The 25,375-nt window shown below is 30.4% G+C and overlaps 1 protein-coding gene and 1 non-coding gene across 2 annotated transcripts; both read left to right on the top strand.

Moving 5' to 3' along the window:
- Positions 1 to 8,953: 8,953 nt before the first annotated feature.
- Positions 8,954 to 9,060, top strand: LOC115702214 (small nucleolar RNA R71). Its single transcript, XR_004008820.1, has one exon. It is a non-coding gene; the product is annotated as a small nucleolar RNA R71 (small nucleolar RNA).
- An 11,719-nt stretch (positions 9,061 to 20,779) lies between these two features.
- LOC133033607 (THO complex subunit 1-like) lies at positions 20,780 to 22,161 on the top strand. The gene is made up of 5 exons (XM_061108561.1): positions 20,780 to 20,931; positions 21,101 to 21,151; positions 21,315 to 21,374; positions 21,475 to 21,624; positions 21,706 to 22,161. Exons 2-5 carry the CDS (start codon positions 21,101 to 21,103, stop codon positions 21,958 to 21,960), a joined length of 516 nt encoding a protein of 171 aa, XP_060964544.1. The 5' UTR covers positions 20,780 to 20,931; the 3' UTR covers positions 21,961 to 22,161.
- The last annotated feature ends 3,214 nt before the right edge of the window (positions 22,162 to 25,375 follow it).

Here is a 25,375-nt window from a genome sequence, read left to right as displayed (position 1 = left end):
CTATGCCAACAACAAGTTCGATTTGGAAGAGAACGAACTCATCTTCATTTCCGGAATACCAAGCAAACTTTTACAGCCTTGTAATGCTCCATTCTTAAAGGTATTATAACCAGCTTAGTGAAACTTTAGTGGCTCATTCCTTCAAAGCTGCAAAAATATTTATTTCTTATAGGATCAAATCATTACTTCTTTATACTCTTAGTCAAAACATTTTTGCTCTTTTTTTTATTTGTGAGTTTTGTAGGCTAAAGTTTTGTAGGCTAAAAATGAAATGACCTCTTTTAGTTTTATACATTAGTTATATATAAATATATATTTTAAGAAGAAAAAATCAAGAACTCATCATTAATTTTATAAAAAACTAATTGTGAATAATAAATAATAAATTAATAACTAGAAAATAAAAAACTGTATAAAAAAGAAAATAAAACTCATCATTATTTTATAGAATAACTGATGAGTGGTTAAAGCTTGTCATCGATGAACAACAATGATATAAGTCTTGTGTCAATATAATTAGTGAATATCTCTTCCACTGTGTCTATCCTGAAATCATCAGAAGTGTAAATAAAAAAAAAAACAAAATTATAATTTTTATAGAAGTAATAAAAAGGTACACTTTTTCTGTTAGAATTATAAAAAATTATATGTAAAATTACCTTATTGTTTCTCCATATTGGTTTTGTCTCTGCAATTTTGTTGCACGGCGATACAATACATTTTTGTAGTAATCTCGAACACGTTTTGGGACCTATTTTAGAATTGTGTCAAATATTTACTAAGAAATAAATTTAGTATTTTATCGAATCTTTATTATATAATTTTGTTCTTTTAAAAGAAATTAAAAAAAAAAATTACCTGATTCAGCACTAATTGAAAGTTCTGTAATACTGCTTCTGCAGAATCGATTGATATTTCCATCTCAGGAGCCTTAAAATAAAACAAATTATTCATCAATAAAAAATCACCTTTTAAATTAAGTGTTTCAAGTAGAGCTTAATAATAAACGCAAGAGAAGACAATTTCAACTTTTGTTATATTATATAGTATTAGGCAGTATTAGGCATTAGTAACATTGTTTGCTTAAAGTTGTATGAGTTGCTAACCTTAAATATTAATTTAAATAATAATAAAAGGTAAATTTAATACAATTCTTATATTTTGTTAAATATATAAAATACATTTTTAAATTTATTTATAAGAAATTGTATCTAACTAATTTATTTTATTAAATAGTAAATTAAGTAAATAACTAAAAAAAATTTGATATAAAGTATGATTAATTATTTGCATTAATGTCGAATTTAAATTTAAATTAAAATTTATATAAAAAATTAATTATCTAATTTTGTTGATACTTTTAAAAAATTATTTAAATTATATTTTAATAAATAAATTAAATTTAGTCTTAATTTTTTTTTAAAAAAAAATAATTAATTAATTGATTTAACTGGGTTAGTTTTAACCCGTTAACGAAAAATAAAAAAAAATCGTTAAACTAACAATTTTCTTTAGATATTCACATTTAATGTAAGACAAATATAATATAATAGAGATAAGTTTAAATAATAATAATATAATATTTTTAAATATATGCAGGTTTAAATAAATTTAAATTTGAATCACAATGTTTAAAACAAGAGCAATTGCATAAGCACATTTAAGAGTTTTTTGTGGCTAAACCCTATCAACTATCATTCCACTTATACTTAACTCTCTAAATTCAAATTTTAGTGGTAAAACCCTCCAAACTATTCAACTCTTAATAAATTTAAGGTGTTATCTATTTTTCACAGTTAATTGCGAACTTGAGGTTGAAATGTTAAGTGTAAGTAAAATGATAATTTGAAGGGTTTAACCGCTAAAAGCTCGCACATTTAATATAATAGAGATATAAAGAAGAGATGACAACCAAATAATTAGGGTTTTTAATTCCAAAAATACATCTCACCTGATGTTGTATTGGTGGGAAGGACATTAAAACAGGGGGATCATCTTTATTAATTGTTGGAATTTCAGTCTCATGATCATTACTAGTATGAAACCAAAAAATTAGTACTATAATTGAAAAAAAAATGAATTATATATCATAATTATGAGATAACTAATTAATTAAGAAACTTACTTGTTGAGATTTTGAATGGAATTTGAGAGGCCATGTTGAGAATAATGTGGAGGAAGAGGAGATTCTTTAAAGATGTTTTTCATAATACGACCAACATCATTATTTTCAAGAAAATACTTTGATATATCATCTTCTTCAATATTTGATGTTGGGTATTTGAAGTTTAATAAATCTTCATTTTCTATATCTTTAACATTCTTCCCCTTATTATTATTATTATCATCATTACGAGAAGAATCATTCATCTTCATCATGATAACTAAATGTATCAAGCAATAATAATGTGTTTCGAATAATTAAACACAAACTAAGTTTGTATGTATTTAATTATCTATCGTAAAGTAAAGAAAGAATACAAAAAGTTTAGGTATAGTAGTAATTACGTTCTTATATATATATATATAGACATTATTATCACTTCCTAATTACATTAGAATTTGTATATATACATGCTCTTTTTTAAGTTAGTTTAAAAATTATTATGTTATCTTTTTTTTTTCTTATGTTACTTTAAGTTAATTAAAATTATTATATGAGGTATATGCGTGAAAGCAATTTACAAAGTAATGATCATTTATTTTTTTTTACGGTAAAATTATTTAAATTTTATATTTTTTAACAATTAATTACATAAACTAATTTTTTAACGGTAAAACTTATCAAACTCACGTGATGGACCACCCACGTATACTCTCATTTACACGTGTCAAGTTTTTAATAGTCCACGTGATATTAAAATTATTTTACAATATAAAAAATAATTTAAAAATTATCAAAATTAAAAATATATATCTTATTTATATTTTTCTTTTATTTTCTTTTTTTTTCTTTTTTATCTGAACTAATTAAAAAAACATATATTCTTGACACTCTCTCTCTCGTTGAAACCCCGCACCAATCCCTTGGTTCTGACGGAGAAGGCTTCGTGACATTGGCAGCAAGTTCGTAACGACGAAAGCTTATGGATGATATGGGGAGAACTTTCTGAATCAGATATAAAGGTAGAAGATGAAGATATATATTTACGTGTAACATTAATGAAGAGACAGCCTCAAAAGATGGATGAGGAATTGGAGAAATGGTTTTAGTATTGGATTGCATATCTCCAACCTCAAAGCAATTAATTAGGAAGAGTAGAATAGAGCTTGAATCAGACGACCATAATCTGAGTCTGAATCAACAACATATGAAGAGGCATCTTCAGTACTGCCATTTGAAGCAATTAATAAAGTTGTATGTGAATTGTTGTTGTCATCATTCACTACTAGTCAGTGGAAGACAAGCCTCTTCTTTCTTTCTTCAAGTTGGAAACAATTAATTAGCTCATAGTGAATAGTATCTCAAGTAGTGTTTGAAGTAACAGATCCTGTAACTTCAAAACTTTAGGTGTTCATAGCTATATAAAAAATGATTAGCTTATTAGAGCAAACGGTACTTCAACTGTACAATGAATGCAGTAATCTTCAAGTAAAGCCATATTGGATTCAGTGTTATTTTGGATGAGTAGTGTGGTGCGAATAAGATGGCCTAAATTGCCATCTTAACAACAATTATGCTCCAAATCGTCAATTCCCTTCATTAACTTTTTCTTTTGTCTTGTTTTGGCCCTTTGCTATTTTTCTTTTGGACTTTTTCATCTTTACGTTTCAAAATAGTTTTTTTTTTTTTTTTGGAATTCTACATAGAAATCTCTATTTTAACTAGCGCTGTAACCTAAATCGCAACAAAAAATAGTATAGCAACTCACATAGAAACTACCGGAGAAATCACTTTAAAAATCCAAACCGTAAATTTAAAAAAAAAAATTAAAAAAACAGTACATGGAATAATTTCCTTTTTCCTTTTTATATTTTATACATTCTTTTTAATTATTTTTATTATATATACCTAGGGATGCACACGGGGCGGGGAATTAGCGGGGAGTGCTCTCCCCGTCCCCATCCCCGTTAAGGATTTTAATCCCCATCCCCGCTTATTCCCCATCGGGGACGGGGCGGGGAATCCCCTAATGGGGCGGGGACGGGACGGGGAATCCCCTATTGTAAAATAAATTTTATTTTAAAAATTTAAATGTATAAAATTATTAAATTACATAAAAAAATAAAATATTACATATTATTTACTATTCAATATAGTAATTATTATATAAAAACACAACTTCAAAAATTGTAAAAATGATATTAATATACTAAAAAAATACAAACGCATATATAAAATATAAACTATTAATAAAAAAATAATTAATAAATTAAACGGGTCCCCGTCGGGGCGGGGAGTGTCATCCCCGTCCCCGCCCCGTTTAACATTCGGGGACAAAATTTAATCCCCGTCCCCGCCCCGTTCCCCATTTAGACGGGGAATCCCCGCCCCATTAGGGGCGGGTCCCCGCGGGGCCCCATCCCTACGGGGAAAATGTGCATTAATATACCGTATATTATATTCATTTATTACTTAATTAATGGTAAAAAATTCTTAGACATTTATTACTTATGATTGGTAGGTAATAATATTTGATATATATACAGGTAATAGTAGAGGAAAAAAAATCTCAAAAAAAGAAATAGTAGAAAAAAAGAAAAAAAAAATATTTTTTTATGTTATTTTAAATTTAATTTATTTATAAATATTTATTTACGTTGTTACGAAAATTATGATTACTACGTAAGTATACGCAATCAAGTAGTATCTCACGCAAGTGAGGTCGAACCACAGGGAATTGGATTAAGTACTACTAAAATATACTTATGATTCTATTTGGTAAAACAATACTTTTTGCAATTTAAAGAAAATAATTCAGAAAATTAAAAAGAATAGATGAAGATTAATCAAGAAGAAAGATTAGGGAGGTGAATCCTGTTGTTAAGTTACCAACGTTAATACCTAATTGTTATCCTTGTCTTCATGTGAATGACAGATTATGAATTAACCTAACTCTTTTCAGATCTTTTAGGTTCTAAATCTCATGTTCTCTAATTAACTTCTTAATTAAATCAACATGAAATCAGCATTAAGCAATAATCTAATTGTCACTAAGGCTATGTAAATACTTTCGTTTCACATCAAAACCTAGACTATCCAATTTTAGCATTCTCAATTCTCACTTTTCAGATTTTGAATTGAGATCATTAAACATGTAAAAGGTGATCAAACTTGCACATGAAATTAAACACAAATATAGATAGTATTCACAAACAAGATGGAGGAATGGCAATTATTTATTAACTAGGCATAAACTTAAACAACATTCATCATCCTCCCTTAATGGGAAATTAAGCTCATAAAAATAATAAAAACATCCATGATTAAATCTGAAACAAAACTAAACATAAAAGAAAGAAATAAGGGTAAAAGAAAGAAACTAGAAGGTGATATCGCTCCGGGTCTTCAAGATAGCTTCCTCTCCCCCTTCATCCACTTTTTAGGTCTTTTTCTGCTTAGGGTGACCTTCTGAGTCGTATTCCTTATATAGGGATGAGAGGTGTGCCTCCAATTGAGAGAAAAATCAAAATTAGGTCAAAACCACGACGTCCGTACCTAGTCGCGACTAGCCTTTAAGCTGGTCGCGACTACAGGCAAACCTCGAAAATCAGAGGTTCTGCCGAAATCTCGAAGTCGCGACCAGAGTCGCGACCACAAAAAAGGGTCGCGACCTGGCTCATTGGTGGTCGCGACTACTGATGCCTCTCGAGCAGATTTTTCCAATTTTTCGCCAGTTTGTCCCGTTTTTTCACCATTTGACTGAATTTGAACATTGACACCCCGGAAACCTGAAACAATGAAAATCAAGCGTAAAACCGCTCCAAAAGACACCAATAGACGAGAAAATGCTTACTTTTCAAACCCAAAACATAGGCTAAATATAACCTAACAAAATTTCGGCAAACTAGATTCTTACTCGCCCCCGAGTAAGATAAAAAAAAACTAACTACGCTATCAGATAATCACTACACTGCTGACTCATGCTCTGCTTTCTTCCTTGCAAAAACTAGAATTTCGATCCTACTAACTCTAACAATTAACTCAGATGCTCAATTCATAAGACTATGTATAACCACAAAATTTATTCATATGTGAAACATTGTTATAAAAGTTTTACTCTTTCCAACAGTTCCGCAGCCCGATAACTCATAAGCTTGCATGCTTACCTTTCTCCACTAATGTTGACAATATCCTTTGGAATCATTAGGTCTTTTCAAGGTTTAGGCATTATGGCTCAGATATTCAGAAATAGACAAAAGACGGTTTTGGCTCAAGATATCATAAGCACACAAACAGAACCCACAAGCTTCTTACTTTTCTTTTTCAAAACCTCATAATGTTCCCGCATTTACCAAGATTGAGAGAAGATATCTCTATTATTTTTCCCAACATCACTGAATTTTTTTTTCAAACACATTCTTACTTTTTATTGTGTTTTTTTTTTCATCATTCATATTTCATTTTTTTTTCAGTGACATCGAATTACACATTTTTTTTCTTTTCTCAATCTTACAAGTTCTTCTCCCTCTAACTATTTTCTCACACTAAATATTTCTCCTCCCCCAAACTAATTATTTAGCTTATGATATCATGCATATAATGGTGAAGAAAAATCAGTAGTATGGTTACAATTTTTCGAAATTTTTCGGATCAATGGGTGAAATTAAAAACATAACGGGTTTAGGCTCAATAGGGTTAACTAGGGATAGACACTAATATGGTAGGCTTGAAAGGCTCAAACTATCCAACAAATGCCTAAGTCATATTCCAATTGAATACTATCAAGGATTTCGTCTCAAAAGAATAAACATGCAAGTTCTAAGCTATCCCGTCAATCTTACCACAAACCATAGTAAAATAATTATAACAATTTTCACAGATTGAGTAATTGCAATTATACACAGGTTTCTAAGCATCCAAACTAATCCAAAGAGTTAACAGAATCAAGCACACAGTTATTTTACAATTTCAGATCACATTACACTAATCAGCAGTATACAACTATCCTCTAGCTTATTGTCATTCCTTAACTAAAACAGAAAATTAAAGTGCAGAAAATAAAAAATTTTAAATCTCTCCCCCAAACTTAATATGACATTGTCCCCAATGTATACAATAAAATGCAGAGAGAAGAGACTTACCTGAGACCCTTTCAGAAAGGGTTAGGTGGACCCTTTTCATCCAAAAGAGCCCTCGTACTAAATGAAGAAAATTGACCACCACTAGTGTTGATTTCAGAGTTTTGCACAAGAGTAAGCTCACCTTCAGAACTACCACACATCAATCTTTTCCAACGACGCTGAATCGTTCGAAGTCACTCTTTAGGCTTTGCTTTCTTCTTATCAGCTTTGACAAAAGACCCCTTCACCATCTCAATCTTGCAACAGGTAGGAATGTCGGTTGGGGCAAAAACATTAAAACTGACCTCTTCATCTTGCACTCGCAACTTTAACTCTCCCTTTTGAACATCTATTAATGCTCAGCCCGTGGCTAAGAATGGTCTTCCCAAAATAATGGGAATAGTTGAATCTTCCTCCATATCAAGGATTAGGAAATCTGCAGGGAAGATAAACTTACCAACCTTCACCAGTACATCTTCAATTATCCCACGAGGATGAGTCAAAGAACGATCTGCCAGTTGTAAAGTCACTGTTGTAGGCTTTACTTTTCCCAATCCTAGCCTTTTGAAGACAGACAATGGCATTAGATTAATGCTTGCTCCCAGATCACATAGAGCTTTAGTTTCCACCGAACCCCCTATAGAGCATGGAATATTGAAACTACCGGATCTTTAAGCTTGGGCGGTAGTTTCTTTTGCAAAATGGCGCTACACTCTTCAGTTAATGCCACTGTTTCATAGTCCTCCATTTTTCTCTTCTTAGACAATATCTCCTTCATGAACTTCACATAACGGGGCATTTGTTCCAAGGCTTCAGCAAAAGGAATGTTGATGTGTAGTCTTTTGAAGACCTCTAGAAATTTTGTAAACTGCTTGTCTAGATTGGTCTTTCGAAGTCTCTGAGGATAAGGTATCTTCACATGATGATCAATACTGATTGGTGGAGACTGTTGTGGTGGTGCTGGGCTATCAGTAATCTTCTTATCTGATGATGTTTGAGTTGGTGCTGTTTGATCTTTAATCTCCTCATCCACTGGTTGTATCATCTCAGGCCCGTCATATTTTTTCCACTCCTCAAGGAAATTGCTTTACATTGCTCTTTTCCTTTTGCATCACTAGTGCTAGGTGAATTTCCTTGAGCTTGTTTTGCCACTTGAGTAGCCAATTGTTCCATTTGAGTTTTTAGAGTTTTAATAGAGGCTCTAGTTTCCATCATGAATTGGAGCAATAAATCAGCTTGGATAGTGGAGCCTCCACTAGGACTTTGTTGTTGAAGCTGTTGTTGGTTTTGTTGGGGCTGGTTTCTCTGCTGGTAGAACCCATGTTGGTTGTGCCCATAATTATTGTTTTGGGAATAGTTTCCAATGGCCTTTGCTTGATCCATTGGCAAATCATCCACATCTGCCTGACACTCTGAAAAGTGATGATTGCCTCCACATATCTCACAAACAACTTGGGCTTGTTTAGCTTGCCCTGCGATTAGCTTTGTCAAGGCCTCAACCTGAGCTGTCAGCTTTGTAATGGCATCCACCTCTAGCACACCAGCTACCTTCTTAGTTTGACTCCTTTCAGTTGGCCACTGTTGATTGTTTAGAGCCATCTCCTCCAATAGATCGTAAGCCTCATTTGCACTCTTTCTCATAAAAGCTCCACCAGCTGCTGCATCTATAAGAGTTCTAGTGTTACCAACTAGCCCGTTGTAGAAGTTATGAACCAGCATCCACTTCTCAATACCATGATGAGGGCACTTTCTGATCAGATCTTTAAACCTCTCCCAAGACTCATGGAGAGATTCATTGTCTTGTTGACAGAAGTTGTTGATTTCTCCTCGCAGCTTGGCAGACTTTGCTGGAGGAAAGAACTTTGACAAAAATTTCGTTGCCAGATCATTCCAGGTAGCAATAGAATTGGGTGGTAAGGAGATTAACCATCTCTTGGCTCTTTCTCTGAGAGAGAATGGAAACAATCTCAGACGAATGGCATCATCACTAACTTTATTAACTTTAAAAGTCTCACAAAGTTCCATGAAGTTCGAGAGATGCAGATTAGGATCTTCAGAAGGGAGGCCACCAAACTGAATTGAGGACTGCACCATTTGAAGTATGCATGGCAGGTTTGATTTCAAAATTATTAGCATCCACTGCCGGTGGCCTGATACATGACTGCACCCCCGTAAGAGTAGGGAGAATGTAATCTCTCAAGCTATGGCCATTAGCTTGATCTTCAACAGAACCACCATTATTACCGTTGTTGCGTCCATTGTTTGCAGCATTAGCGTTGTCAGCCATGATTTCTGATGTTTCAGCAGTTGCTGAAACTCTTTCCTGCCTCTTGTTCCTTCGATTTCTTCTACAAGTTTTCTCAATTTCAGGGTCAACGGGTAATATAACTGCTTGCCCTTGGCGGGGCATGCACTCAAAATACCTGAAATAGATAAGAACAGTTTTGCAAGAGAAACCTTAGAAATTCAGCAAGAGAAAATATACCAAACTAGAAGTTAGTATAATTTTGTGTAATATTAATCTTTAAACAATTCCCCAGTAACGGCGCCAAAAACTTGTTACGAAAATTATGATTACTACTCAAGTATACGCAATCAAGTAGTATCTCACGTAAGTGAGGTCGAACCACAAGGAATTGGATTAAGTACTACTAAACTATACTTATGATTCTATCTGGTCAAACAATACTTTTTGCAATTTAAAGAAAATAATTCAGAAAATTAAAAAGAATAGATGAAGATTAATCAAGATGAGAGATTAGGGAGGTGAATCCTGTTGTTAAGTTACCAACGTTAATACCTAATTGTTATCCTTATCTTAATGTGAATGACAGATTATGAATTAACCTAACTCTTTTCAGATCTTTTAGGTTCTAAATCTCATGTTCTCTAATTAACTTCTTAATTAAATCAACATGAAATCAGCATTAAGCAATAATCTAATTGTGACTAAGGCTATGTAAATACTTTCGTTTCACATCAAAACCTAGACTATCCAATTTTAGCATTCTCAATTCTCATTTTTCAGATTTCGAATTGAGATCATTAAACATGTAAAAGGTGATCAAACTTGCACATGGAATTAAACACAAATATAGATAGTGTTCACAAATAAGATGGAGGAATGGCAATTATTTATTAACTAGGCATAAACTTAAACAACATTCATCATCCTCCCTTAATGGGAAATTTAGCTCATAAAAACAATAAAAACATCCATGATTAAATTTGAAACAAAACTAAACATAAAAGAAAGAAATAAGGGTAAAAGAAAGAAACTAGAAGGTGATATCGCTCCGGGTCTTCAAGATAGCTTCCTCTCCCCCTTCATCCACTTTTTAGGTCTTTTTCTGCTTAGGGTGACCTTTTGAGTCGTATTCCTTATATAGGGATGAGAGGTGTGCCTCCAATTGAGAGAAACATTAAAATTAGCTCAAAACCACGACGTCCGTACCTAGTCGCGACTAGCCTTTAAGCTGGTCGCGACTACAGGCAAACCTCGAAAATCAGAGGTTCTGCCAAAATCTCGAAGTCGCGAACAGAGTCTCGACCACAAAAAAGGGTCGCGACTACTGATGCCTCTCGAGCAAATTTTTTCCAATTTTTTGCCAATTTGTCCCGTTTTTTCACCATTTGACTGAATTTGAACTTTGACACCCCGGGAACCTGAAATAATGAAAATCAAACGTAAAATCGATCCAAAAGACACTAATAGACGAGAAAATGCTTACTTTTCAGACCCGAAACATAGGCTAAATATAACCTAACATACGTATGGCAATTAAATTGTGTCATGTGTACACCATAAATACATAAACAGTCCACCATGACAGTGAACAACAAAAAATAAAAAAAAAAAATATATCAAAATGCTAACAGAACCCGAGTTTTGTCGTCAAAAAGTAAATTTTGAGAGTTAATTAGTAGCAAGGTAGAACTTTTAAAAACCAGTTCTCTTTCACCTAATTGGTTCTTCTTCTCTACCACCTTGGCTTTGTTTTTCCTCGAAGCTTGTTGCAAGGTGACGGAACACATTGTTATAATAAACCCGATCACTTTGTGGCATCTATGTTAAAAATAAAATTGTCTCAAAAATTTACTAACAAATGAATCAAATACTTTACAAAAATCTATGTTTTATATAATTTTGTTCTTTTAAACAATCTTTCCTTTAAAAAAATAATAAATAAAGAAAATAATAATAACCTGATTCACCACTGCTTTAAAACTTTCTAATACTGCTTCTGCATTATTGATTGACAGATCCATCTGAGGAGCCTTAAAAAAAACAAAATTTATTCATCAATAATCTTTTAAATTCAGAATTTTTTGCTTCAAGTAGAGTTTATAATAACAAATGCAAAATAATAAAATTTCGACTTTAATAAAATCACGAAATTAAAATCAAATAATAAAATTTCAAACACAACTTACTTTTCTTTCTTTTTTTTTTTCTTTTCAGTGACATTGAGTTACATATTTTTTTCTTTTTTTTTTCTTTTCTTTTCAATCTTGCAGGATTTTCTTCCATCTATTTTTCTTCTCACACTAGGTATCTTGGCTCCCCCAAACTAATTGTGTAGCTTATGATATCATAGATAAAATGGTGAAGACAAAATTAGCAGTGTGGACATATATTTTTCGGTTCAATAGATGAGAAAAAAACAGGTTTAGGCTCAAGAGGGTCAACTAGGGATAAAAATTTAATGGTAGGCTAGAAAGGCTCAAACTATCCAACAAATGCCTAAATCATATTCCTATTGAACATTGTCAAAGATTTCGCCTCAAAAGAACAAAACATGCAAGTTCTAAGCTATCTTGTCTGTCAATCTTACCACAAACCATAGTAAAACAATTATAATAATTTTCACAGATTAACAAAATTGCATTTACACACAGGTTTTTAAGCATCCAAACTAATTCAAAGAGTTAACAGAATTGAGCACACAGTTATTTTATAATTTGAGAGACACTTTACCATCAACAGCAGCATACAACTATCTTTAGCTTAATTAATCGACTAACAACTAAATAAAAAGACTAAACTAAAACAAAATAACTAAAAAGAACAGAATAACTAAAACAATTAATTTTTTTTTTTAATTTCGTGATTGAATCAATTATATGATTTAATTTCTTAGAGAATCTTTTGGGATTAAATGTAACAACTATAAATAAGTGTTTCTCTATTCTAAAAGGGAGTTCTGATCTCCAATCTTTAAAGCTCATACTTGAGATTCAGAGTCAAGTTTAGAGAGAGAGTCCAAGATCATAATGAGTGTGCGTAAAGGAATGTAATAGGAGTATCACTCTAGAAGTGATTTTCTATTTCTTTGTAATTATTCACTGTGTTGAGCATGTAATCTTAGGCTTATTCAATTGTATACTATTGACTATTCCTAATCAATAAAAGATCCATAATTCATTCATTCTCGAGCTAAGTTTTTCTTGTCTAATTTTAATTTTGTGATTGGTTTTAGTTTTGTTTATGCATTCTTGAATATTGTTACTGTTGTAACAATCGGTTTTGAAGGTGATCATTCACCACAAAATCTCCAAGGTACTTTATTTTCTTTTAATTAAGGATTATGTTTTGAGAGCATGATTAAATAATTCTGACTATCAATTCAGCGAACAAACTATTCAAAATTGACAAATCAAACCAACTCAACAAAACTCATATTATGTCTAAATTTTCTTACAAAATTTTATTATCAAAACTCAAAACAAGCAGAAGAAGACATGGATCATGAAGAAAGAGTTCACTTTTTTCTTATGTAATTCTAATTATTTTAAAGATCTTTTCAAAGATATATATATATATTGAAGATAGAATTATAATATAATTTTACCTGATTTTGTATTAGTGGCCGGAAGGGCATTGAATTTGAAGCAAAAGAGTCTTCATTATTCATCAAGAATGGTACTTGAGTTTCATTAGTCACATGATCATCACTAGTATCATATATCAAACCACAAAATCAATAAATATATATATATCATAAAATTATATAATGAGAGAAATTAACTAATAAAATAAACTTACATATTGAGTTGTTGCATGAAATTTGAGATGCCAAGTTGATGAGGATTGTTATTATTAGGAGAAGTATTAGAGTCTTTAAACCAACAGGCTCCTTATCATAAAAAATAGTTCCTTTAAGAATAATGGTACTTATTAAATCATAATCTTACGATATTGGCAATAATTGAAAGTTTAATTGCATCCAATTATTATGACTTATTAAATCATTATCTTCATGATATAATTCTTCAATTAAACCACCAACATCCTCATCAATAATTACTTCATTATTTTCCTTATTATCCCATGTTGATGGAAATTGGAAGTTTAATAATTATTTTTGAAATTCTTCCATATCCATCATACTGTTAATATACACATTTATCTATTTATATACGTATGCTTATTATTGATTTTATTTATAACATAGAGTAATTAGCAAATTCCTAATATATATGATTTGTCTATTTATATACGTAGGCTTATTATTTCTAATTAGTTTTTTAAAAAAATTATGTTATCTTTTTTTTTTTTTTTGACAAAAAAAAATTATTATTTTTGAACTAATTAAATGTAAATAAATAAAAAATAGAATTTAAATTTTTTTTTAAAAAAAAAAAAATAGATAGGGATTTAAATCCGTTAAGTTTGACTGTTAATTGGGTTTGCCACTATATATGCACATGTACACGTATCGTATTTTAATTGGTCCAAATAATTTTAATAATTTAAATATTACAAAAAATTGTTTTAAAATTAAAAATAAATAAAATAAAATAAGTTATTTCTCTTCTTCTTGGATCTCTGGTTCATCCATCATTACTATCCATGATGACCAACAGCCACAATCTATTACTTTAATCCAAATCAACACCAAAAAAAATTAGAAAACAATTCCATTTTCATATCTATCCTAAAAAAACCCAAATCAAATAAATAAAACTCCAATCCCTCATCTACCTTTCTCTAGCACCGGCAAAGCCCCCACCTTGCGATTAGATCTCTTCCTCGACGATTGCAGATGGTAGGGGACGATTAGTATTGTAGTGTGGTGCTTTGGTTTATCGCACAGAGAAAGAGTGAAATCAGATTGGTGAGAGAAAAGGGGTTCATCCATGGATTTGGATTTTAGGATTTTTTTTTTGTTTCTTTTTTATTTATTTATTTTAAAATAAATTTTTATATTGTTTAAATTAGGAAAATTTGTGACAAAAGTCCTCAAAATGTTCACTTTGTTATAGATTAGTCCCAAGCTCGAAAAATAGCGGTGATAGTCCTCAAGCTCATGATTTTTATTTGTCCGTTAGTCCCAATTTTAACTGAGCCGCTTATTTTTTAAAAATTGACATGTGTCAAAATATTATTGGTCCAAATTATTATTGTAATTTTAAAAATAAAAATAAATAAATAAATAAATTGTTTAAAAAATAATTTCTTTTTTATTTTTCTTTTTTTTTTTCCTTTTTCTTTCTTTTCTTCTTCTCCGTCTTCTTCTTCTTCTCACTCTGCCAGAAAACCTACCAACCCCCAGCCCTTTCTCTTGGCGTGGAGAAACCCACCAACCCCCAACCCACATTCAGACCGGTTTTATCGATCCGTTCTACCATGTCTGCTTCGGTGGAATGATCTTCTCCTACCTCGCCGCTCTGCCCGTAGAGCATTGCCATCTCGAGCACCAGCAGCACACCAAGGAACACGACCATTGATTCATTCCTCAGGTTTGGGCTTTCTCTTTTTTTATTATCAATTCATTATTTGGATGTCTGAATTGGGAAGATTCCATTTTGTTTAGTTTTGTTCGTTTTTAGGGTTTAAGTTTTACTTTATGTGATTTGGAATTTTTTTTGAACTGATGAGATATTCAACTGAGGAGATTTTTCTGGGTTCATTTCAAGCTTGAAGGACCGAGAATGGCCGACATCAGGTTTGGGTGTGGCTGTTCGACGAGAGAGAGAGAGAGAGAGAGAGAGAGAGAGAGAGAGAGAGAGAGAGAGAGAGAGAGAGAGAGAGAGAGAGAGAGAGAGAGAGAGAGAGAGAGAGAGAGAGAGAGAGGGTGGGCTCACGAGATCGGCCAGAAGGGAAAATTGGGTTTTGGGACCTAGGGATTATGAAATTTTGGTCTGGTACAAGTTGGTGTTACAGGTTTGTTTTTGGTAGAAAGAAACCCCAAAATAGGTGGGTGACGGCTGGAAAGTTATGAGTTTTTTAGGTATGGGATTCAATCGATTCTGGCCATGGTGGTTGTGGAGGTGCGTAGAAGGAAGAAGACGAAGGGAAAAGAGAAGAGAAAGGGTCAGGGTAATTTCTGGGTATTGAAAAGAAGAAAGGAAGAAGATGACAGAAAAAATAAATAAAATAAAATAAATTTATAATTTTAAAATATTTTTTAGTTTTTATTTTATTTTAATTATTTTTAATTAAAATTATTATTTGGACCAATAAGGCTTCAACACGTGGCACTCTTGAATAAATTCACGAAGCAGTTAAATTTAGGACTAACGGACTTACAAATGGTGCGACCTTGAGGACTATTGCTGATATTTCTCGAGCTTGAGAACTAATCTGTAACAAAGTGACATTTTGAGGACTTTTACCGCAAATTTTCCTTTAAATTATTAAAATTGTTAAGGCCAATGAAAACACGTGTACATATCGGTAAACTCAATTGGTATTTAATGGCCAAATTTAACGATGCAGAATTAAAGATAAGAGGGTTTTACAAAAAAAAAAAAATTAAGTGTATAACAATTAAAAATAGGGAAATTCTACCATGTACCTTTTTAAAATAGATATATTGATGCACCCCTATCTGTTTTAGCATCCGAAATAATTTTTTATTCAAATTTTTTCTCATGGTCATGTACGTTATAGTTATTTAAGACATCCTGCAAAATTTTAAGAAATTTGAAAAAGTTTAACACACCGAAAACTATGTTCAAACAGTGTATTGCACGCGTGACTATTTTATTTTATATGCGTGTAAAATCAATTGTTTGAACATTGTTCTCTATATTGTAAATTATTCTGAATTTCTCAAAATTTTATAGGATATCTTAAATAGCTATAACATACATGAATATGAAAAAAAATTAGACTAAATAATTTTTCTGAATGCCGAAATAAATTAAGGGTGCATCAATACATCCCTTTTAAAGGGGTGCATTGTAGAATCACCTTTAAAAATATATGGGGATTTAGCCGCAAATTTCTCTATTTTTTAATTTATGTTCAGAATAAATTTTAGCTTATGATTAGTATTTAGTGGCCAATAAAAAGTTGAGTTGATGACATTATGTTATGAGGGTTGATGTACATTGTCACTAGTAATAATACATATAGAAAATTTCCATACCACATCGTCAAGGTTACAAATTTTAAAAGAGAATCTCAAGTATAAAGGGTGACTTTTGTAATTCTCAATATGAAAAGGAATAATATATATTTTTTTGAATGGAAAAGTATTTCATTAAATAAAAAAAAAATAAAACTCATCATTCTCTTCTAAAAGACATGAGTGGTAAAAGCTTGTCGTCGATGAACAACAGTGATATAAGTCTTGTGTCAATATAATTAGTGAATATCTCTTTCACTGTGTCTGTACTGAAATCATTAGAAGTGTAAATTAAAATAATTATAATTAGTGATATAAGTCTTGTGTAAATATAGTTTTCGGTGACATATTCTTGTCCAGTGCCTTGTACTATTCAACTATCTTAAGGTAATAGCAATTTTTGCAATGATCTATTTCAGTTCTTATATGCACTTAGTAGTAGACACTAACTCTCATTTGCCACTAGGCCCCAGGTAAAAGTGAAAATGATTTGCCCTCTAAGAGTATGGTAAGTACTATAATGCATTTGTTTTAGCAAGTTATACAAGCATTTATTTTTTGTTCAGTTCATTTTGTTCATGCTGCATCGAAGAAAGAAAATGAGTTAAATTGAGAGTTTTGTGTCATTAATATTAGTCATCTTAATATATATTTTTTTTTTTTTGATGAAATATCAACTTCATTAAATTAAATTTCTGAATACAAAATGTCTAGTATAGAAACTGGAGCATTAGACACAGAAATAAGACGACCAGATAGAGACCGCGACATCCTAGCAACAGCATGTGCTAGGCGGTTTGCTGATCGTTTAACAAAACAGATTTTAACAAAAGGCAAAGAAAGCATAAGTGAAATACAATCTTGAACCAAGTTCCCAAAGATAGAATGAAGAGGTGAGTGGCTGCGAATAGCTTGGATTGAAACTAAGCTATCCGATTCCAACTCAACATGTTGCCAACCTTGGCGTTTGATCCAGCTGAGAGCTTCTTTGATGCCCATAACCTCCACAACCTCAGGAGCAAAGACACCATTAGAGCAATGGGCTTTAGCATCGATGAGGGATCCAGAGTTGTTTCTTGCAACCATTCCATAGCCATACTGGTGGTCACTAGCAAAAATAGCAGCATCAACGTTTATCTTGATTGTATTTATACCTGGTTTAGTCCAAAGCTCAGCTCCATCATCACAATTACCAGAGTAAATGTAAGACAGAGAGGTGTTGTCTTGAGCTTTTCGCCAATGATCAAGAGCTATGCGGGCTGATGTTACAACATTTGCAATAGAAAGCGCCTTATCTTTCCAAACAATTGAATTTCTGGCTTTCCATAAGGACCAACAGACCATAGAGAGGGAACAGACTCGGTCGTCATCAAGGCAGTCAAAAAGACTATCCAACCAGCTAGCAAAAGAGAGATCAAGTGAGACCCCAGCTGGTAGGCCCATGTGACTCCAACAGGAGTGAGAAAAATTGCATGAGAGAAGGATGTGGGAGATTGTCTCTGGTGAAGCATGACAGACAGGGCAAAGCGATGGAATATCAACATGCTTAGTTCTGAGATTAACACAAGTTGGAAGCGTCCCAGAAGCAGCACGCCAGAGAAAGTTTCTAACCTTTGGTGGGATCTTCAATTGCCATAACTTGTGCCAGAAACCAGAATTGTTGCTACCGAGTCTTGGGTCTTTGGATTGTTGAAGAATACGGTAGGCACTTTTGACAGAGAAATGGCCAGTGCTTTCGTTAGACCATGTCTAGAAATCCGAGGAAGCAGAGAAGCTTAAGGGAATGCTTAGAATCAGATTAGCATCCCGATCATTGAACATATCTCGAACCAGATCAATATCCCAGCTTCGGTCTTCAACCGAGAAAAGAGAGCTTACATGTTTTTTTCCTCTGTTTTTGTCTCCAATTTTCTTCTACAATTCGTTTTAGAGTTTTGAAAGTAACAAAACCTGTTAGATATTAAGTTTACAAACAGATTTTACTCCTAAGCCCTTGTATTTAACTTAGTACGAAAATTTTAGGGAAAAAAACAAAAAAATACAAAAAAGGAAAAAAAATTACAAAAATACTTTGGGCCGGCCCATTAAACATTTATACAGTCCACATACAAATATTTACAAAAATACCACATGCACTAAGCCTTCAGCTGTACAGAGCGAACCATGAAGATGAAAATACGCGCTCGTTTCAAAACCGCAAAACAACCAAAATGAAACCAAAACGAGAAAAATACAACTATTAATTCTGGCAAAATCAACTGGAAAAGAATGCCTGCAATGATCTAAACTGAAAATGACGAAAAAAAAATCAGAAAAACTGTGAAGAAACTGAAATTACACATTTGTTTTCTATTTTATTCGATCAAAATAACTCCCCCTAATATCGAAATCTATATTCATGAAATGTAGATCTGTAACAAACAGATCTGGAGCTCCCACTAAATCCAAAACAATGTATGATGTGAAAAATTTAAAAAAAAAAACCTCATGAATAATACATCTACGTTATATATAGTTGCATTTTGATTTATTTTTTGTTTTGGTTGTCTTATAGTTGCATTATCGTTTTATGATAGTTTATATATTATGCAAGAATTTAATTTGATGGGGACTAAGAAATAGTAGTTATACATAGTAAGTTTTGTGCAAATAGTTGCATATTAATTTTATAGTGAAATAGCATATGCAAGTAGCAAAACTATAACAAAACTACAAAACAACTGTATGCAAGTGCAAATAGTTGCCTTATAGTTGCATTATCGTTTTATGATAGTTTATATATTATGCAAGAATTTAATTTGATGGGGACTAAGAAATAGTAGTTATACATAGTAAGTTTTGTGCAAATAGTTGCATATTAATTTTATAGTGAAATAACATATGCAAGTAGCAAAACTATAATAAAACTACAAAACAACTGTATGCAAGTGCAAATAGTTGTCTTATAGTTGCATTATCGTTTTATGATAGTTTATATATTATGCAAGAATTTAATTTGATGGGGACTAAGAAATAGTAGTTATACATAGTAAGTTTTGTGCAAATAGTTGCATATTAATTTTATAGTGAAATAACATATGCAAGTAGCGAAACTATAATAAAACTACAAAACAACTGTATACAAACTAAAATACAGGAAAAACTCTTTGAACATCAACATCCATGATAAATCTCATTGTTACCCATTGATGATATAAAAATGGGACTGACCAGGTTAATCTAATCTATTAGCTTTGCCACCTTTACTCATAAATCTTAATCATGTTTGTCCTAATACTTTTCTAATATTAATTTTATAACTCTACTCACGTCAATACTACTATAAGCATGAATTAGATCGTTTTCTTTTCAAGTATAGAATATCATCGGTAATTGTTTCTTATTATTTTATTTTGTTATCTAATTATTTCGACGTGGCTTTGAGCTAGTCCAGCGAGAATGAAAATGACATTAAAATTGTACGAATTTATTTGTACATGCTTATATCAGTTGAATGGCCTAGTCAAAGTCTTCTCTTTTGTCATGAAAGTATTACAGAAGTTGTAAAGTTAAACTAATAAGTTAAAAAGATTTAATTAAAAACTGAAATAAAATTAAAAAGAAAAAGAAAAGAAGAAAAAAAGAGAGTGAAATGATGGATTGATTGATAGAAGTCAATCCTAGACCTAAGCAACAATATATAAGAAACTAGCTTTACAATTAAAAATTAAAAATAAAAATAAAAGAAGAATTGTTATGAAAAAAAAATTAAAAATTAAAAACTGAAAATAAAAATAAAAATTAAAAACTGAAATAAAATTAAAAATTAAAAATTAAAAACTGAAATAAAATTAAAAATAAAAAGGAAAGAAGAAAAAAAGAGAGTGAAATGATGGATTGATTGATATATAATGAAAAAAGAGAGGGAAGAGAGTAGGATTTGATAAATGATGGATGGAATGATGACTAAGTGGTATTTGTGTAATAAAACCAACTTTGTAAGTAAAAATGTAGACATAAGCGTGTAGAGGTATTTAGGTAATAAATTGTGCAAAATGGATTTTTCATGTAAAAATTTCAAAATTTTATATAAACTGAAATCAATGATTTTTTATTTTATTTTTAGAAACCAATAAATTATGTAAGTTATCAAATTCCAATCTAATTATCCCAATTATGGAATACTATAGGCCTTACAAACTTGTAGTTTCTGCGGAAGGGCATGAAACAGAACTAGCATAATTTTCTTTTAATTATTCCCAGATTATTTGCTGAACGTTTTGATCATTGACCTGTTCAGAATGCTTTAACGAATCCTCAACGTGTTCAGACTCCCTCCATTGCAGAATACTGGAAGCCATTGGCTGAAGATGTGAGCACCTTCAAAATTTTATTTACTTGTTGATGAGCCATTTGACAAACTTTAAACTCGTTTATGTTCTCTCATAAGCATATGTTGGTTATTGGTTTTCATATATCATAATTCGTATCTGGTTAAATCTTCTGGCATTACTAAATAAAATAAATTCTTCAAATTACAGATGGATCCTGCTGCTGGGATAGAAGCTGAGTATCACCATAAAAACAACAGGGTGCGTAATTAACTTTTGTGGTGATTAGTTAGTTTGTTTCAGTGTTAATTAGTTTATTCAATACTGCATTAGTTCTAAAGCTGATTCAGTAACATTTCATATTTACTTGTTTACTTTAAAACTGAGTTTGTGTCATCTAATAATGGCCAGTGCCGGTACGCAGGTGTATTGCTGGAAAGGTCTACGGTTTTCAGCTAGACAGGACTTGGAGGGATTTTCTAAGGTACGACTAGTTTAACAATTGATCACCGAGACATCATCATTGTTCGATTCATTTCCCACAAGCCTGAGAAAAAAAAAACCCCATCTGCATTTCATTGCAGTTTACTGACCATGGCGTTGAGGGAGTAGTGCCTGTAGAACTTTTACCACCCGATTTTCGTTCCAAATACCAGTCTAAACCAAATGATAGGGCTAAACGTGCTAAAAAGGAAGAAGCAAAAGGTTCCGCACAGCAAGGGGAAGAAAATCAGGTATAATGGACCCCCATCTTGTTCTTCCCTTCCTTTCTATAATAAGTTTTTCTGGTTAATTTTGTTCTCTCACCGGTACAGATCTCAACCCCTGCGAGTGAAAATGATGAAGGAATCAGAGGTGATCTCGAGGCCTCTACAACCCCAATGGATGCTGAACCTGAAACCGCTGGTGTGACTGACATGGTGTCCCAAGGTGGCAGTCCAATGCCGGACGAAAACCAGAAGCAAAGCTCTGACACAGATGCCGGTCCAGAGATGGGCCAATTGGAAGCAGATTCTGAGGCAGAGGCGGGGATCATTGAGGGTGAGGTTGATTTAGATGCAGCTTCCTGACTATGCCAACAACAAGTTCGATTTGGAAGAGAACAAACTCGTCTTCATTTCCAGAATACCAAGCAAACTTTTACAGCCTTGTAATGCTCCATTCTTAAAGGTATTATAACCAGCTTAGTGAAACTTTAGTGGCTCATTCCTTCAAAGCTGCAAAAATATTTATTTCTTGCAGGATCAAATCATTACTTCTTTATGCTCTTAGTCAAAACAGTTTTGCTCTTTTTTTATTTGTGAGTTTTGTAGGCTAAAAATGAAATGACCCCTTCTAGTTTTATACATTAATTATATATAAATATATATTTAAGAAGAAAAAATCAAGAACTCATCATTAATTTTATAAAAAACTAATTGTGAATAATAAATAATAAATTAATAACTAGAAAATAAAAAAACTGTATAAAAAAGAAACTCATCATTTTTTTTATAGAATAACTGATGAGTGGTTAAAGTTTATCGTCGATGAACAACAATGATATAAGTCTTGTGTCAATATAATTAGTGAATATCTCTTCCACTGTGTCTTTCTTGAAATCATTAAAAGTGTAAATTAAAAAAAAAAAAACAAAATTATAATTTTTATAGAAGCAATAAAAAGGTACACTTTTTCTGTTAGAATTATAAAAAATTATATGTAATATTACCTTATTGTTTCTCCCTATTGGTTTTGTCTCTTCAATATTGTTGCACGGCGATACAATACATTTTTGTAGTAATCTCGAACACGTTTTGGGACCTATTTTAGAATTGTGTCAAATATTTACTAAGAAATAAATTTAATATTTTATCGAATCTTTATTATATAATTTTGTTCTTTTAAAGGAAAATTAAAAAATAAAAAAAATTACCTGATTCAGCACTAATTGAAAGTTCTGTAATACTGCTTCTGCAGAATCGATTGATATTTCCATCTCAGGAGCCTTAGAATAAAACAAATTATTCATCAATAAAATTTCACCTTTTAAATTAAGTGTTTCAAGTAGAGCTTAATAATAAACGCAAGAGAAGGTAATTTCAACTTTTGTTATATTATATAGTATTAGGCAGTATTAGGCATTAGTAACATTGTTTGCTTAAAGTTGTATCAGTTGCTAACTTTAAATATTAATTTAAATAATAATAATAAAAGGTAAATTTAATACAATTCTTATATTTTGTTAAATATATAAAATACAGTTTTTAATTTATTTATAAAAAATTGTATCTAACTAATTAATTTTATTAAATAGTAAGTTAAGTAAATAACTAAAAAAAATTTGATATAAAGTATGATTAATTATTTGCATTAATGTCGAATTTAAATTTAAATTAAAATTTATATAAAAAAAATAATTATCTAATTTTGTTGATATTTTTAAATAATTATCTAAATTATATTTTAATAAATAAATTAAATTTAGTCTTAATTTTTTTAAAAAAAATAATTACTTAATTGATTTAACTGTGTTAGTTTTAACCCGTTAACGAAAAATTAAAAAAAATCGTTAAACTAACAATTTTCTTTAGATAGATATTCACATTTAATGTAAGACAAATATAATATAATAGAGATAAGTTTAAATAATAATAATAATATATTTTTAAATATATGCAGGTTTAAATAAATTTAAATTTGAATCACAATGTTTAAAACAAGAGCAATTACATAAGCACATTTAAGAGTTTTTTGTGGCTAAACCCTGTCAACTATCATTCCACTTATACGTAACTCTCTAAATTCAAATTTTAGTGGTAAAACCCTCCAAACTATTCAACTCTTAATAAATTTAAGGTGTTATTTATTTTTCACAGTTAATTGCGAACTTGAGGTTGAAATGTTAAGTGTAAGTAAAATGATAATTGGAAAGGTTTAACCGCTAAAAACTCGCACATCACTATATATATAAAGGAAAGCACAAGAAGAGTTTATGTGTCATTTTATAAATTTTTCTTCCTATTTTTCTTAATTTCTAACACATTCTCTTATTTTATTTGAAAACTAAACCACACAAACAAACTAAAAGTCCCACATTGTTTAAAAATCGTTTAGGTTTTATCTATGCAGGTTATAAATAATATTCTTATTACATTACTTTCCTATGTCTAAAAAATATTATTTTTTTTATGGGTGATTGATTAATTTCTTACTCAAGTTTTTATTTTGCCTAATTTTTTTCAAATTATTTTGAAAAGAATATAAAATATATTTTTGTACTTTTCAATATTTGTCAAGTTTAAAATAATTATAAAAAAAGCCCTTTAATTATTTTTTAATATAAAAAGTATTTTACTTATTTTTTATGTGGGTGATTGGTGAACGTAATCTTGCCCATTACAATTTTTTTTAAAGTGAATGCAGAATATAATTTTGTATTTTTCAATTTTTATTAAGTTTAAAATAATTATAAAAAAACCATTTAATTGTTTTTTCATATAAAAATTATTTTCTTATAATTCTTTATTTTAATTTTATTTAAATAATTAAAATTATATTGATTTATTAATATATGATATTTATTAGAATAATAAGACACCTTAAATGTATATATTTTTTATATATACTTCTTTGATAAGAGACTATTGTGGATGTTAAATTTTTAAGTTATATATATTTCATCAAATATGTGAATGATAGATATTATTTATTTACACATATTTTTGCATTTTTCAATTTTTGCAAAATATTTAAAATTAAAAAAATCAATTTTCAACAAATAAATCAATATGTATATCTATATATAAATATATAAAAAAAACACTAAAGAAAAGGAAAGCACAAGAAGAGTTTATGTGTCATTTTATAAATTTTTCTTCATATTTTTCCTAATTTCTAACACATTTTCTTATTTTAATTGAAAACCAAACCACACAAACAAACTAAAAGTCCCACATTGTTTAAAAACTATTTAAGTTTTATCTATAAAGGTTATAAATAATATTCTTATTACATTTCTTTCATTTGTCTAAGATATATATTTCTCTGATATAAAACTATTGTGAATGTTAAACTTTTAAGTTATATATATATATATATGGAAGAGGTTTCAATGGTTACATTTTTATTGTAACCATTGTGGTTACATTTTTTTAAGCCATTGGATTACTATTAAATGGTTGTGATTAATTTGGAAATTAAATAAAAATAAAGAATAAATAACTTGTAACCTGAAAGTAACCTAATCATTTATTTCCTTATAAAACTTTAATTAAGATTAATTATATTTTAAAATTAAATTAATTATAATTATTAATCAATTTTTTGCAATTTATTACTATATAAAGATCTTTTAGCAATTTATTTTTTTATACTTAAATTATTTAAAATTTTATAGCAAAACTTTTTATAATTTAAAATTATACACATATAATTTCATAATTTAAATTTTATTATACTAGTAATCTTAATTTTAAATTATTACACTTAATTATTTAATTTTTT

This window comes from Cannabis sativa, chromosome 1 (genome assembly GCF_029168945.1).
Source record: "Cannabis sativa cultivar Pink pepper isolate KNU-18-1 chromosome 1, ASM2916894v1, whole genome shotgun sequence".
Classification (NCBI taxonomy): domain Eukaryota; kingdom Viridiplantae; phylum Streptophyta; class Magnoliopsida; order Rosales; family Cannabaceae; genus Cannabis; species Cannabis sativa.
Note: the sequence above shows the minus strand (reverse complement) of the source record. Positions and strands in the feature narration are given on the sequence as shown.